This window comes from Coenobita brevimanus, chromosome 38, assembly GCF_032717465.1.
Source record: "Coenobita brevimanus isolate Jiangsu-jjx chromosome 38, ASM3271746v2, whole genome shotgun sequence".
Classification (NCBI taxonomy): domain Eukaryota; kingdom Metazoa; phylum Arthropoda; class Malacostraca; order Decapoda; family Coenobitidae; genus Coenobita; species Coenobita brevimanus.
This window is the reverse complement of record NC_136991.1, coordinates 27,993,089-28,010,369: the sequence shown is the minus strand read 5'-3', so window position 1 is coordinate 28,010,369 and position 17,281 is coordinate 27,993,089. Positions and strand designations below refer to the sequence as shown.

The window sequence follows — 17,281 nt, the reverse complement described above, 5'->3', positions numbered from 1 at the left end:
CTGTATAGATCAGATATTCATTCTTAGATCTTTAGTGGACAAGCTTCTAGAGAAGAGAATGAAGTTGCATGCGGCCTTCATGGATTTGGAGAAAGCACATGACAGGGTGGATAGACAAGGATTGTGGAAAGTAATAAGAATATATGGAGTAGATGGGAAGTTGTTGAATGCTGTGAAGAGTATGTATGAGGGTGCTAAGGCTGCAGTGCATGTGAATAGTGAACTGAGTGAATTTTGTGATTTGAAGGTTGGATTGAAACAGGGATGTGTCATGTCTCCATGGTTGTTCAATCTGTATATGGATGAAGTTATAGAAGACATACAAAGTAGGGCAGTGGATGTTGGAGCGGCCTTAGTGAGAGACGGCAGTGTTAGGAAACTCTCTGTACTGTTGATTGCAGATGATACTGCGTTGTTAAGTGAAGACGAAGGGGAGCTGCAAGGCTTGGTGGATGGGTTTGGGAGAATGTGTAAGAAAGTGAAACTAAAGGTGAATGTAGGGAAGAGTAAAGTTATGGTCTTAGAGAGAGGTGAAGTCAGTTAATGTACAGTGAGATTGGATGAGGAGGAAATGGAAAATGTGAGTGCGTTTAAGTACTTGGATTGTGTGATTGAGTAAGGAAGGAAGTTTAGAAGGTGAAGTGCTTGAAAGGGTACAATAAGGAAGAAAGACTGCTGGTTCCTTGAAAGCAGTGATAAGAAACAGGGAAGTGAGCAGGGAAGTGAAAAAGTTACTACATGACAGCATTGTGATACGTACTCTAACATATGAAAGTGAAGCTTGGACCTTGTTGGAGGGACAGAAGTCAAGAGTGAGAGCTGTGGAAATGAGTTTTTTGAAAGGAGCATGTGGAGTCACATGGAGAGACAGACTGACAAATGAAGAAGTGAAGGAACATTGTGGTGTGGATGTGGATGTGATATGAAGCATTAGGAGAAATTCACTGAGGTGGTTTGGCCATGTGCGGAGGATGGAGAGTGAGAGACTGACGAGGAGAGTGTATGAGTGAGGGGGAGGCCAAGGGTGAGATGAAGGGATGGAGTGGAGAGGTATATGAGAGATGGGGGTGTGAGCTGGGAGCAGGGCAGTGAAATGGCGGGGGACAGGGCAACATGAAGGCGATTTGTTTGTTGCCACCCCTTATGAGATTAAGGCATCTGGCAACAGATAGATAGATAGTAATGCCTCCCTGAATGAGAAGCCTCTGGGGGGGGGGGGAGGTAGGATTGCAAATGAAGAGTTGAGAGGATGGATGGGAAGTTAATGTAGTAGCCTAGTGTTGTGATAAGGAGGGGGAGATTGAGATGGTCTGGGTGAGTGGAAGCATGGAAGATGACAACTGGGTGCAGTCGATGAGACGTGTGAATACAGAAGGTAGGGTTACAAGAGGTAGGCCAAAAAAGACCTGGATGAGTTCACAAAGCGCGACGTAGGGAGAAGTGACTGAATCGGGAGGCTGCCTGAAATCATGCAGGGTGGACAGAGTGACCAAGGTCGATGTATGCAGACACGCTGGAACCTTTAAAAACAAAACAAAATAAAACTAAAAGGAATGTGATGATGTATACAGTTGACAAATTAGTTTTAATGAAGATAAAGGTATATACTGTATTTCAGATACTTTAACACTAACCCGAGCACTTATGGTACTCACCATAGCATAGAGGTTGTCGAAGCTCTTCACTTTAGTGGGCACTTTTGAGAACTTCTGGTCAAAGGCATCTGAGATGTTGTGCGCTGGGTCAGTGGAGATGATAAGAACTGACTCTCTGGTGCGTGACAACTGCACTGCCAGGCTGCAACTGTGGACAAAAACTAGAGTAAGTTATAAGCCATTATTAGAGTTACTAATCTGATCTATTTAGAGAGGTAAGGTGGTTTGGATATGTAGAGAGAATGTGTGAGAAGACCTACAGTAATTGGTTGGGTAACAGGCCTATACATAAAAGACAATGGAGGAATCTGTGTGAAGAATGAGGAATATGTGGAAAAAGGTCCCACCTACTTCTTCTTTAGGTGATTCTAGTGGAAACCTAATGATTTCCTGTAACCCAAGAAATCATTTACACACTGCGTGGTAACCACATAACCAAATAACTGGGTGATGTGCAGCCTACTACGGTGCCCCTGAAGACTGGGTGGAGAGATGTATACCCGGTATGTGGTCTCAACCCAGGAACCAAACCTTCAAGCTCTTCTCCATGTCTTGCTGTGGCAGGGTGCTGTCCACTGCTAAGGGACCATATGTCCACTGCACTGAATGGCAATTGCAAGAGTGGTTGTTTGCCTGCGGTTGGTGGATCTGCGAAACCAGGCAGATTAGGGTTGCTCCACTAGTACTACAACTACTATTTTTTCATCCTTCATTTCCTCTTTTTCTCCATAGGCATACCCTTTAAACCAGAGGTTCCTGAACTTTTCCTTGTCATTCCCCACTTTTTCCAGGAAATCTTTGATGATTCCCTTCCCCCACTCCCAAAGGGAGGAATTCCATTCCTTTGGGAATTGTTTTTAATGACTCTAGATTCCAGAGATATCGGGCTTCATTTTGTGATACTTTTTACAGCAAGAAATCTAATGGTATTATGGAGATTTTTTAAAATTCTGAGAATATCTAAGATTTTCTAATTTTATATAGACTGATAATATTTTGAGGACCAAAACTGACCTTATTCTTAAAAAGCACAAATTAATGCATAAGATCATTTAACAATAAAATATGGCAGAAATGAAAGAGGTATTAGCCAACAGGCACTGTTCATTTCATTTATAATGGCTCCAACATGCTTGCATACGTAGGCCTTAGTCACCTAATGGCGGCTCTCCTTGCTACTCGATCTCTGGCAGCCTCCCTACCGTATTCAGTCACTATTCCTTGGGGTCATACTATACGATCTTGTCCTAGGTCATTTTCAGTTTGCCTCTCGCAACCCTACCCCTAACATTAACACCATTCACTTTCTGCACCTGTCATCCCCAATCTTTTCCACATGCCCAAACCATCTCAATCTACCTCTCCACATCAATACACCAATACGCTTCAGTCCCATCCTTTCTCTGAACTCTTCCATTGTGAACCTAGCCTGCCCAAGCCTAGCATTCAAGGATGTACTGCACATCCACCTAGTCATTGTCTAGTCTGTACATTTGAGCCTGCAAATATCCTTTTCCTTTACCGCCCAGGTGTCACTACCACACAGCATCACACTTCCAACACATGCCGCATACAGAGATCCCTCAGCATGGAGGGAGAGCCCTCTCAATGTCAAGAGAGGCAACAGCTCCCAGAACTTCCTCCAAATCACTCCTCACTCAAGCCACAGAGTCCCACCTCAAGCACATAACATGTCACCCAAAAAACAAAACTCTTCCACACATTCATGAGACTCACCAGCACGATCAATCCTTTCATGCCTGACAGTCTCCACGTGCTCTTGCCGACACACCACACACATGAAATCAGCATTATTTTTCAGTCTACCTCTAATGCCACTACATCCCTTAAGCATCCACTTGTCACAAACACTACACAAGATGGAATTGCTTCCCACGCCCTTGTGGCAAACCGTACATAGCCACACTCCCTCTTCTTTGAAAGTACCAGTGCCACCACCAACCCCAGACACCACCACCTCTGTCCTATCTGCATTTACTCTCATGCCCTTGTGACCCATACCACTCTCCACTTCCTAAATCCCTCCTCCACCTCCCTTTCATTCTCTACAATCAACACTAAATCATTGGCATACAAGATCTACCACAGGAGTCCATCTCCAAAGTCACATGAGAGGGCCCCAAGCACCATGATGAACAAACAGGGGCCCAAGACTGAACCCCGATGCACACCAACACTCATGGAAAACTCATCACTCGAATCTCCATTCACTACCGCCTGGGTGCACCCACATAGCTACACAGCCACAACCACTCTGACCAACCACTCCTCAATTCCAAGCCCTCTCATTGCCCACTTCACCACCTCTCTAAGGACTGTCAAAGGCCTTCTGCAAAGCAACAAAAACAATGTACAGATCCCTTAACCCTCATGTATATTTTTCCTGAAGTCGTTGAACAATAAACACAGCATCATAGGTCCCTTTGCCCGGCACAAACCCAAACTGGATCTCAATATTCACTCTCTCTCCAATCACACACTCCAGAACCCTCTCCATTATCCTCATTATCTGGTCCAAAAGATTTATGTCTCTACAATTTTCTCTTTCCAAGGCATCACCCTTCCCCATGTACACACCCACAATCACAATCCTCAGCCAATCATCCAGGACAACACATTCATATATAATCGCCCATCAAATCAGTAGCTTAACTAACCCTGCACCTATATCTCCTGAGGCATTCAGCATTTCAGCAGTCAACCCAGACACACATGCCACCTTCCCCACCTGCATTCTGCCTATTGCCTCGCTAGGCAGCAGCGTCAATCAAAGGCCAAGGGCCAAACATTGGATCCGTTGACACCAAACCTTCTATGTTTCGGTCAAACTCCTCATTCAGCAACCGGTTACAATGCTCTCTTCAGGCAACTTTAATATCCTCACTGTTCACCACTTTTCCTTCATCATTCCTCACACACTGCTCACCTATGATATCCCTGTTTTCCTTCTTCATCTGATTTGCCACCTTAAGTATCATATTCTTTCTTTCAGTGATATTTAGGTTATCCATTAGAAGTCTCAGAGACTCAAATTTTGCCCGGTATATCTCTTTCCTAGCCATATGCTTGGCAGCCAAGTATTCCTCTTGTTACCATCAATTTTCCATTCCCAGAAGAGCCTTCTTTTCTCCATAATTTCAGCTTTTACACTCTCATCCCACCACCATGTTACTTTATGTCTTAGGGAGGCCCCTTGTCCATCCATATATTGAATCAGTAACTCAGGAGATTGTTCTTGAGAGCTCTGTGCTGTTCATTAACACTTCTGTAAACAGCCTCCTGTTCAGCCACCACCCTCATCTCATTACAGAAAGTATCACTTACTGCTTGGTTTTGCAACTTCCATATATTCCTTCTAGGTGCAAAGGTTCTCTTCTTCACTACCAGCTCCTTAAGCACCATGCCAAATATTGGTAGTAGTAGAAGCAGTAGTAGTTGTTCCCTAGGCAGTCTGGCCGAACAGCCCCGAGTCCCTTAGGAAGGCCATGGCCGAGACCGGGCTTTCCCACAGAGCTCTCAAAGAGTGTATGTTGTGTTGTTGGCGTAGGTGACTGTGTGCAATGCAGTCTTCCATAATGTGCTTAATAGTATGGGATGCTGTGTTGCATCTTGGACAGGCATCAGCAATGGAGTCACCCAGCCTCTTATGGTAGCTTAAGAGGGCTGGATGGTGCCCACATCTCAGCCTGGACAGGTGGACCCTGTCCTCACGAGGGAGACAAGATTCAGAAGGGTGGATGTCAGGAGGCCATGCATGCAGCAATGTGTTGTCTTTAAGTGACTGAATGGAGCAGCCAGTGATCTGAGTGTGGATGTGCTTCTGGAAGCTGGTCTGAGGTGGATGAGAGGGGGAGAGATGATGGTATTTGTGTATGGTATCATGTGCTGGGTGTTGTTTTGATTTCCCTTGGTGTGGGTGGATGTGCTGCCATGTAATATAGTGGATGTTGTGGGTTTGTGGAGGCTGCAGCAAGAAACTGGGTGCCTCTCATGTCTAGGTGATCCTTGACTTTGAGGACTTTGGTTTCTTGATGTAGGAGGTCTGTGGGTGTAGTAGCTGTGCAGCCCATGATTATTTTTAGGGCCTTGTTTTGTATGGTCTGTAGAGTGTTGTAGTGTGTTTTGGTGAGGTTAGAAGCCCAGGCAGGGCTTGCATAATTCGTCACTGAACATATATATTATTTGTATACTGTGGTGGTGGTTTCTTTGTTGTGTCCGAATGTTGTATGGGCAAGTGACCTCAAGGCACTGAGTCTTGGTGTTATTTTATTTTTAATGTTTGTGATGTGTTGTTTAAATGACACTGATGTATTGTATGTTACACCAAGGAGTGTGTGTGTGTGTGTGTGTGTGTGTGTGTGTGTGTGTGTGTGTGTGTGTGTGTGTGTGTGTGTGTGTGTGTGTGTGTGTGTGTGTGTGTGTGTGTGTGTGTGTGTGTGTGTGTGTGTGTGTGTGGGTGTGTGTGTGTGTGTGTGTGTGTGTGTGTGTGTGTGTGTGTGTGTGTGTGTGTGTGTGTGTGTGTGTGTGTGTGTGTGTGTGTGTGTGTGTGTGTGTGTGTGTGTGTGTGTGTGTGTGTGTGTGTGTGTGTGTGTGTGTGTGTGTGTGTGTGTGTGTGTGTGTGTGTGTGTGTGTGTGGTAGGGGAGTGTTGTTTATGGTGAGGTGTGGGATGTGACTGTGTTCTGCTGTCCAGTTTGTGAGAAGGGTCACTGTAGATTTGGCTAGGGCTATTTTGAGCCTGTTTGTGGTGAATCATTTGTGTAGTGTGTTGAGGTAAGGATGTGTGCAGCTGTGTTTGCATTTTGGTGCATACATGTAAGTGTTATATCATCTGCATAGGAAGCTACGTGTATCTGTGGTGTGTGGGGTGTGGGTATGTCATGCATGTATAGGATAAAGAGTGTAGGGGACAAAACAGATCCTTGGGGGACGCCATTTGTGAAGTTTCTGATGTTAGAAGACTGACCGGCAAATGTTACGTGTGCGTGTCTGCCTGCTAAGTAGTTTGCCAGACATCTTTTTGTGTTGAGTATTCTGTTTGTGAGGTTGTGGCGGGGGATGGCATCAAAAGCTCTGCTGATGTCTAGTGTGATTAGGAGTGTTCTGTGTGGTGGTCTAGCTGAATTCATGCCATCAAAAACTCTCTGTGTAAGGTGTGTAAGAAGGGTGTTTGTGGAGAGTCGTGGCCTAAAGCCATGTTGTGATTGCGCTAGGGGAATGTGGTGTGTGACCAGTTGTAGTACCTGTCGTTCGGTGACTTTAGAGGGGGTGCAGAGGTGTGTTCTGGTTTTGGTAGTGATGATGACTGGGAGGTGACCAGAACCTAGGGTTTTGACCACTTTCCAGGATGTAGTGGGGGTGAGGTTTGGGGAGAAGAAGGTGATGTCTGGGGATGATGGGAGGAAGAGGGCATGGTGTGGGATATGGGTATGTTGGTCTAGATTGTTCAGTATGAAAAGATGATCTGTCTGGGATTGTAGTTCCAGCCCTCTGTCTGTGTCAGGGTTGTTGACATGCCAAGCCGACGACTTGACGTTGAAATCACCACCCAGGATGATGTTGGGTATGTTAGTGATGTGGTGTATCTGTGGAGAGTAACTGTGTGGTACTGTGGGGGACAATTGGGGGGGAATGTATGTGTTAACAACTGTTATGTGTGATATGTTACCAGTGTGTAGTTTAATTGATTGTATTTCTGTTGTGGTGTCATGTGGGGGGAGAAGTGACTTTGTGTGTGCACTGGTATCTGCAAAGTTGATGGATCTGTGTACCAGGGTGATGAGCCCACCACCACCGCCGTCGGCCCGGTCTTGTCAAATGGTGGTGAAGTTATGAAACGTCGGTGTTTTCTGTACTCTGTGTAGTTTTGTTTCTTGTAAGATGGCAATGTGTATGTTCTGTTGTTTGATGAATTGTGTGAGTTCTTGTTTTTTGGTGTTTATGCCATCTATGTTTAACTGAAGGAAGTTTATGTTGTATATGCGATGTGTGTTGGCTGCTGCAGCACAGGGGGGGGGGGGAGTTGGTGTTGGTGGAGGGGAGGAGGGGAAGGGGTAGGAGGAGGTTGTGATGGAGGTAAGGGTTGAGGTAGATAAGGCTGGGTTGGAATGGGAGGAGTTGGGGGACTGGATGGTGCGGGAAGGATCGGTGGGTTTGGCTGTGGAGGTGTGAAGGAAGTAGGAGTAGGATTGGTGGAGGGTTTAGTGGGTGGGGGGAAGGAGCATAAGAAACAGGTCCAGGTGTTTGTGTAATGTTTTCTGGATGCAAGTGTTGTGCAGGTATAATGGGTCCAGTTCTTGCAGGAATTGCACTGAACTGAGCCCTTTGTCTGTCGGCTCGACATGATAGGTTTTGAGCATGTTGGACGTATGTATTTGTTGGTGGGTCCTGGATTGCTCTCAATATCCCCGGCAAGAAGAAGTCATCGAGAAATGACAGCCGGGGACTTGTTTCTCGGTGTAGAAATAATGGTGTTGTGTGTGCTGTGTTGGGAGATGTGGTACTTGCCGGGGCGACTGAAGCCACTCTCAGGTACTCGAGCCCCGTGAGGGGCCGGGGGTGGTTTGCGGTGGTTTGGCCCCCATGCTGTCCTCCTCTTCTCTTCGACAGCCTCCGGGGGGTAGACCCACGACGAAGACGCCACCGCTCCAGGTCCTCACATATCAGTATTGGTAATTTGTGTTGCTGCAAGCATTTTTTGCTCCAATCTCCTATCAGCTCTCTTGACAAGGAAATAATCTCTGGCTAATACTTCCCCCAGACTCGTATGTAATCAACCTATTCTCTCTTTCCCTAAAATGTGTGTTGCACACAATCAAGTTCATTAACTTCCCAAACTCTAGTATCCTATCCCTTTCCACTTTCTTTGCACCACATGCACAACCTCCATGTACCCCTTCATATCCTTGAGCTGCTTCACCTACATGACCATTCAAATCTCCTCCCAAAACTACAATCTCAGCATCTCCCATGCCACTTACCACATGTCTTCAATCATCCCAAAGGCATAATCTATCTTTTTCTACGACATCCTAGACAGCCTGAGGAAAATACACCAATTGCTATAAATGAAACTGTGAGCCTACTAAACAAAATTTTCACTTCTATAACCCTTCCATTCACTCTCATTGCAATCATGACATATTACAACCATTTTTCCTTAACCAGCACACTCACACCACCGCATCTATCTGCCCTTCCCTGCCAAAATATCTCATACCTGGTACCGACAATCCCTCCCGGCAAAATTCTGGCTGATCCTCCCCTATACCTAACCTCCTGTGCACAACCAACCTCCATCCATCTCTTACTCACTGTCCCAACCACTTCTTCCGCTGTACCCTTCAAACTAGCTACCGACACTCCATGATGCCACTCTGATCCCCTTGAGTGATTTAGTATCATTAGGCTTCTGCATTTTCTCATTTTTTGCCACGTCATTAAAATTAAATAGGAGAGACAGACCACAGGCACTGGCCACCTGCACAGTCCCAAGTCCAGGTATGGGACCTGGGACCCTTAGCCCACCAGCGGTGACCAGTGGTTGTGGCAGCGGCCTTGGGACACCCTTACAGGACAGTTATAGGGGCACCCTCCAAGCATGCCTTGGCACTGTAACTTGCCCACCATTATACACCCAGTGACAGGACAGCCTCCAGGGGCACTACTACCAGGTTTGGGCCCCTCTATATTGTGTGGAAGTGGCAGCCTGGGAACCACAATGTCCTGTATCCTCTAGCACAGATCCGAGGCCTATTCCATCCTAGTCCCAAAAACTACACTGGCAGAGCTCGCACCATGCCTCCCCTCAATAGGTCTGCCACTAGGTAACAAGGCCAACATTTTCTGGCCGCATGCCCTTGCTGGCATCAACCCCTGTGACATACTGGGGTACACTGTATGATATATAAAGTGTAGCTATGTAAAGTACTGGTAGTGCATGATATAAAGAAAAGTGTTTGGGAGAGTATGCAAGTCTACTCTCCATGTCAGTGTCACAATGAAAAGGTCAGCAAAAGGGTAAGGTCAGGATACTCTGATGGCTTGTGAAACAGAAGCTCCAGCTCTCCCTATCACCAGCACTCCCATTCCCCTTCGGAGTACCACCCTGCTAGAGCATACTCTCAACCATCCCCTGCATTTAGTTAAAACAAGCCCTTTATTTGCCACATCCCATTGGAGCACCTTAACCTACTAGAATACCAGGGATATCGCCCTTTGTTGGTTAGCTATAGTACTGTACAGTACACAGTTATCACTGTGACCTGATGTAGTGAATGGCTTCCTGGTTTACAGAATATCCTCCGACCTGTCACTCACTGTTTAGCCTGTATATAGTACTGTAGTCTACATGTAGTGAGGTGGATAACAGGAACCCCCATATACCCTGTGAACAAAGGACTTTAAAAATATTAAGGCGATTTATCAAATCTGCTCAACCATTGTTGTAAAAAACTGGTTGATCTCTCAATCTATTGGCAGACGCCTTCATCCTGTAAGGGATGGCCACAAACACACTATCTCCATGTTGCTCTGTCCCCTGCCATTTCACTGACCTGCTCCCAGCTCACGCCCCCCTCTCTCATCTACCTCTCCAGTCCATCCCTCCATCTCATTCATGGCCTCCCCCTCCCTCTCCCTTCCTCCACCTTACTCACATACACTCTCCTTGTCAGTCTCACACTCTCCATCCTCTCCACATGACCAAACCACCTCAATGTTTTCTCCCAATGCTTCCTATCACATCAACATCCACACCACAACACTCCTTCACTTTCTCATTTGTCAGTCTGTCTCTCCAAGTGACTCCATATGTTCCTCTCAAATAACTCATTTCCACTGCTCTCACTCTTGACTTCTGTCCCTCCAACAAGATCCAAGCTTAACTTCCATATGTTAGAGTTGGTATCACAGTACTGTCATGTAGTAGCTTTTTCACTTCCATGCTCACTTCCCTGTTTCTTATCACTGCTTTCAAGGAACAGCAACCTTTCTTCTTTGCTGCACCCTTTCAAGCACTTCACCCTCTAAACTTCCATCCTTGCTCATCACGTTACCCAAGTACCTAAATGCACTCATATTCTCCATTTCCTCCCCATCCAATCTCACTGTACATTCACTGACTTCACTTCTCTCAAAGACCATCACTTTAGTCTTCCCTACATTCACCTTTAGATTCCATGTCTTACACACTCTCCCAAACTCATCCACCAAGCCTTGCAGCTCCCCTTTGTCTTCACTTAACAACACAGTATCATCTGCAAACAACAGTACCTACAGGGAGTTTCCAAATACTGCCCTCTCTCACTGGGGCTGCTCCAACATCCACTGCCCTACCTTGTATCTCTTTTATAACACCATCCATATACAGATTGGACAACCATTGAGACATGACACATCCTTGTTTCAATCCAACCTTAAGACAGAAAATTTCACTCAGTTCACTATCCACATGCACTGCAGCCTTAACACCCTCATACATACTCTTCACATCCTTCAACAACTTCCCATCTACTCCATATATTCTTAATACTTACCACAATCCTTGTCTATCCACCCTGTCATATGAATTCTCCAAATCTATGAAGGCTGCATACAACTTCCTTACCTTCTCTAGAAACTTTTCCACTAAAGATCTAAGAATGAATATCTGATCTACACAACCTCTTCCCAAAACCTCCCTGTTATTCTCCAAATACTTCCTCTGTTATTTCCCTAACTCTGTCAATAATAATACCGGAATCCTGCATTTACTTTTCCTATTACATTAAGAAGGCGAATGTCCCTATGATTACCACACACTACTTTTTCCCTTTTTCTTTTGTACAGGGGAATAATTATACCTAACTTCCAATCCTCTGAGACTCTACCTTCCTCCCAGGTCAATTTGCACATCCTCCACATCCATTCTATTACTACCTCTCCCCCATTTTTCAACATTTCACCACACACTCCATCAATTCCTGGGGCTTTCCCCATTGGTAATACCTGAATTATATAGCAATTTTCAGTAGGCTAATACCAAATCTCCTTTAGCTTTCGGCTTAGCTCAACAATTTTCATCCTCTTCCCCTACCTTAGACCTGTAAATTTAAACTGAACTCAATGGAGAACAGGAATAGATGGGGGAGAGGGGATGAAGGCATACATTTCTCCAATTTTCAGGAGACTATTGATTATTTAGCAGTACGGTAATACAAGAACAATGCAATTCACCATAATATATAGAACAGCTATCTTCAATCTATCTATCTATCTATTGCCAGACGCCATAATCCCGTAAGGGGTGGCCATTAGACTTTGAGTTTTTGTTTTACGGGGAGGGGCACTAACCCTCCATCAACCCATTTGCTTACACGTAGGGAGCACGTATGGTTTGGTTATATGGTTACCACACAGTGTTGTAAATGGTTTCTTGGCTTACAGGAAACCATTTGGCTTGTCACGCAATGTAAAGCCACCTGTAAAGGAAAGAAAATGAATAAGAAGTGACAGGAAAGATGGGAGAAATAGGAAGAGAAGAGAGCAGGCACAGAAAAAGAATGATAAAGGCTAAGGAAGAAGTAGGCAGCACTACATCAAGTGAGTGGATGATGGTCGCCACCACCTACCACAAGCTTACATATGGTAAATGTCATCACAGAATCATTTCAATGAAAAGCAGAATTTGGTAATAAACTTCGAGGAATTAGATAATGAGTAAGCATGAATTCAGACATGCAAATTCCAACACTCTTTTTCCAAAGTGCTGGATCTGACCCTACAGAAGGATAATCTTGTAATTTCTTCCCCTTCAAAACAAAAGAAAACAACACCTACTGGAATCCAGGAAGAAATGACAGAAATCTAACAGCAAAAAGACAAAAATGAATAGCTACAAAAACATTTAGCAATTTAAGATATATTTTATACTTATTTTTAAAAGGCAAGCAACTCCAACATTTTTTTTCCCCAAGCTTAGTACAGTGGAGTCTCTTTTATCCGAAAATCATGGGACTTTCATAGTTTCATTCAATCGATTTTTCTGGATAAAAGATACTATAATAATATGTAGGATACAAGGGAACAGTATTGTACTCACCCATCACCCATTTCTGGCTACGTCTAGCTCACCACCACCACCAGCACCCCAAAAGTCACTCAACCATCACCAAAACACTTAATACACTGTAGTAACTACATATGTAACTGCACTTTTGTAACTGTAACAGAACTGTCAACTTACATATTCACTCAAAATAAACTTAAATAAACCTTCACCAAAACAATTACGTCATTCACTATAAGCAATCTGAACAAATAAAGTCTTAAAAGCTTGCTCTAGTGACTAGCGGAGCAACCGTAAACTAACGCTAATGGCGCGAAACAAGCCCGCTGTGTTTGAATTTTCGGATAGATTTCAGATTTTTGCGGCTAATCGAAATGAGAACGTATTAGTAAAACTTACAGTTAATGGCATATTACGGTAAAAAAGAATTTTGGATAAAAGAGACCCCAATGTAATTTGATCTCAGGTAGTAGTAGTAGTAGTAGTTGTTCCCTAGGCAGTCTGGCCGAACAGCTCCGAGTCCCTTAGGAAGGCCATGGCCGAGACCGGGCTTTCCCACAGAGCTCTCAAAGAGTGTATGTTGTGTTGTTGGCGTAGGTGATTGTGTAGAATGCAGTCTTCCATAATGTGCTTAATAGTATGGGGTGCTGTGTTGCATCCTGGACAGGCATCAGCGACGGAGTCATCCAGCCTCTTCTGGTAGCTTAAGAGGGCTGGATGGTGCCCACATCTCAGCCTAGCCAGGTGGACCCTGTCCTCACGGGGAAGATAGGATTCAGAAGGGCGGATGTCAGGAGGCCGTGCATGCAGCTGTGTGTTGTCTTTAAGTGACTGAATGGAGCGGCGAGTGATCCGAGAGTGGATGATCTCAGGTAAATGCTGCTACTGAAAGGAATGGGTAAATGCACAGTATGATATAGTTTAAGAAGCAGAGAGACCTTACCAGTTCACTTATTATTCTTAGTTTTTCTTTTTTTTTTGTTATTTTTGTGGCGACTGCTTAGTTAGGAATGTGAAACCGGTGTTGTGCGGCAAGAGTAACACCGAAGAAGAAAGGTACGTCTTGGTGGGATGAAGAGATTAAGAGAGAATGGAGGAAAAGAGTAAGTGGCTAGAGTGGACAGTACAGGACAAGGGTTCAGTTTAAATAAGAACTGAATAGCCTACGCTGTGAGCAAGACGCACATAGAGACTAGTGAAAAGGAAAAAAAAGGAGGTAAATGATGATCCTGGAAGAAAAATAAATGCAAACTACTCAGATAATTGGAATTAATTCTGGAAAGAGGTGCAGAAATGTAGAAGTGAGAGTGGAAAGAAATGTGAAAGCGTGAAGGATGTGAGTGGTAGATTATTAACCCATGGGGACGAAGCAAGGACCAGATGGAAAGAATATTTTGAAAGTCTGATGCATGGAATGGAGAGAGCAAAGCAACTGTTAACAAGATTGGTTTTAGGGGTGTACAAAGAGGGAATGCTGTGCCAGGAAACATGACGCTTGCAGAGATGATGAACACTGTGAAAAGTCTGAAAAACGGGAAAGCTGCTGGGGTTGAAGAGGTGTATGCAGAGATGATTCAGTTTAGTGGAAAGAGCAAAATGATGTGCTTGTTGAAGATATGTAAGAAGGCATGGACGAATGAAACTGTACCAGTAGAATGGAAAAAGTAAGTGATTGTGCACCTGTACAAAAATAAAGGTGAGTGCAAGAATTATCATAGCATAAGTCTCTTGAGTGTTGCAGGGAAGGTATATGGTATACGGTATTGAGAAAGTACCGGTAAGAGAGATATCAGAAGTCCTAGTGAGTGATGAACAGGGTGGCTTTAGGAGTGGCAGAGGACGTGTGGATCACATATCTGCAGTAGTGGAGAAGGTTTGTGAGAAGGACTATAAGGTGTTTATGGCATTTATGGATCTGGAAAAAGCATATGACAAAGTAGATAGAAAAGGATTGTGGGTTTTGCACATGTACGATGTGGATGGCAAGCTGCTAGGTGTCATCAAGAGTTTTTATGATGGTAGTGAGGCAAGTGTAAAGGTAAATGGGTATTTATGTGAATGGTTCACGATCAATGTGGGAGCAACAAGGATGTGTAATGTCCCCAAAGTTGTTGAATATACTGTATATATGAATGGGGTGATAAGAAAAGTAGAAACATGAGGGATGACGTTGGTAATAAATGGTGATGGATGGAATACTGGTATCTCAAATCTGATGTATGCTGATGATGCAGTGCTACTGCACAAAAGCTTGGCAGACTAGTGTAAAGTTTTGTAGATGTCTGTGAGCGTCGTGCCCTGAGCGTAAATGCAGAAAAGAGTAAAGTGAAGGTTACTGAGAGAGATGGTAATTCCCAGTGTAATGTTACAGGGCATGGAGAGAGCCTGGAAGTGGTGAGGGAATTCAAATACCTGGGTACAATGAAAGCAAAGAGGAAAATGTGCAAAAGAAGTGAAAAGTAGAATGACACAAGGAAAATAGCCTAGCTGGTGCTATGAAGGTCTTGATAAGAACAGGGGATTGAGTGTTGCAGCTGAGCGAGGCTTACATGTACAAGTGTTAGTGCCAACTTTAACAAATGGATGTGAGACTCTGGTGTGGCATGAAAATGAAATGTCAAGAGTAAGAACAGTGGAAATGGGACTGCTGAGGAATGTAACGTATATGTAATACCAGTACAAACAATGAATATGACATGGAATAATGTGATTCGTGAAAGATATGGAGTGAGGCTTTGGGCAAACTTTGGCTGTCTAGATGTTGCAACTCCTCACCCTGCTCTCGGGTGAGAAAGGAGGTCCGGATGATGATGATAAAGAACTGCTTCATGATGATTTTGCTTCCCTGCTAATATTATCCATGCTTTGTTTTCCCAATGCATGCTGTTTCTTGAATGTAATGGCAGACCCTTATTAAAGGCTGCTCAGCTGTACTGGAATTCATTCGATTTTCTATTTCAGCATATCTATTTGTCACTGGTGGTTAGGTTTGATTCAGCTTGGTTATGGAATAGGGTTAACTTTGAGTTAGTTGGGTGAATTTTGGTTCAATTAGCTTATACTATTCTGCTACCTTAGATAGCCTAGTTAGATAAGGCTAGGTTATGAATATGTAAGATTAGGCTAGCAATAATAAATTTCAGTATTGTAGATCTCAGTACCAGCAGGCTTTATAAAGTCTCCCAGTAAGCTTGAGAAACAAACATGTGAATCAAATGAATATTGAAAAAATAACTGGGAAAACAAAATCAGTGGTAAACAACCATTTACCATCATAAACATTCATAGAAAAATATTAAAAATAACCAGAAAGAAAAGCAAGTGAACTGGTTAGGCATTACAGCTGCATAAACTAAACCATATGTTTACTGAAATATGTATATACTAGGGGCATGAAAATGATCTTTACCTCAGAGAGAGGGGGGTGTGAGTTGGGAGCAGGGCAGTGAAATGGCGGGGGACAGGGCGACTTGGAGGCAATTTGTTTGTGACCACCCCAAACGGGATTGAGGTGTCTGGCAATAGATAGATAGATAAATAGACCTCAGACAGAACTTTTTTCTGTTAATATACAAGCTTCAGGCATCTCCATAGGTCCACTCTGATTTCATAATGGAACTAGTACATTAACTGCTGACTGTCACGAGCTTTTCAACATCTGTGAGAAGCTTTTCCAGTTTGTCCTGAAACATTATCTAAGCAGGAAGTCAATTACTTGCATTCAATCTGTTTTTGTATGACAGAGCTGGGCCACTCTCACAGATTGATTACTGTCATGGCTGCAAGTTCATAAAACCTAAGCTATAGAGTTGGAACTAAGCTCCTTGGTTACAAATCAAATTAAACCACCAATCAGACATCCTGCCTTCAACTGATCTGAGAGAGTTTAGGGATCTTTGTCAGATTCGAGTAAATTTACTATAGTTAATAAGAAAGGGGGTGTCTTCCCTAAATATGGATCATAGCTGATAAACAGACGATGCAAGACTGTTATGCCACATTAATACTTTTCTATGTATAATGGCGAACTAAAACTTAAAGAGAATAGTGGGAAGCCTGTCATCCAAGTACTAAGATAAATATATAGTACGGTAACATGGATACATCTGCTCCCGGTCCACGGGTAACCATCCCCCTCTGATACTGGTACCTGGTTGTAGTCTTCCCTACGCCGCCTTTTCCTCCAACGAAGACCCATTTTAACGTCTTCTGCTCTACTATGTTCCTCAAGCTGGGTTCCAAGGGTTCAAGATCGTCAATGTCTTGTTCTACCGCTTCTGCAGACATGATTGTCAGATTTTTCTTTAGACACCGTGCGCCATGTCACTTCTTGGGCAGAATACAGGCGTACTAGTATTTACATCGTAAACAAACCTGTAATTGTATAATTCAACTTAGATAATATGCTTCGACCAGCATAATTCCGACATATTTTGAATAGATTAAAAGGGAAATGAAATGAAAAGAATCTTTACATGCTGCTTTAGAAAATAATATACACGTATATAATAGTGGGCTTGTACTCTCCCTCAGAGAAGGAAAACACATATATATCACTCA

At 43.8% G+C, this 17,281-nt stretch overlaps 1 protein-coding gene across 1 annotated transcript in view; it reads right to left on the bottom strand.

Annotated features, from left to right (window-relative positions):
- LOC145396449 (ATPase ASNA1 homolog) overlaps positions 1–17,040 on the bottom strand; it is a 104,305-nt gene extending 87,265 nt beyond the window's left edge. The window contains exons 1-2 of the mRNA XM_080269823.1: positions 16,872–17,040; positions 1,656–1,803 (exon numbers count right to left, since the gene is read on the bottom strand). Of these exons, the coding sequence (XP_080125949.1) occupies positions 1,656–1,803; positions 16,872–17,008 (285 nt within the window). The 5' untranslated portion in view covers positions 17,009–17,040. The remainder of the gene's footprint in view (positions 1–1,655; positions 1,804–16,871) is intronic.
- Positions 17,041–17,281: the final 241 nt, after the last annotated feature.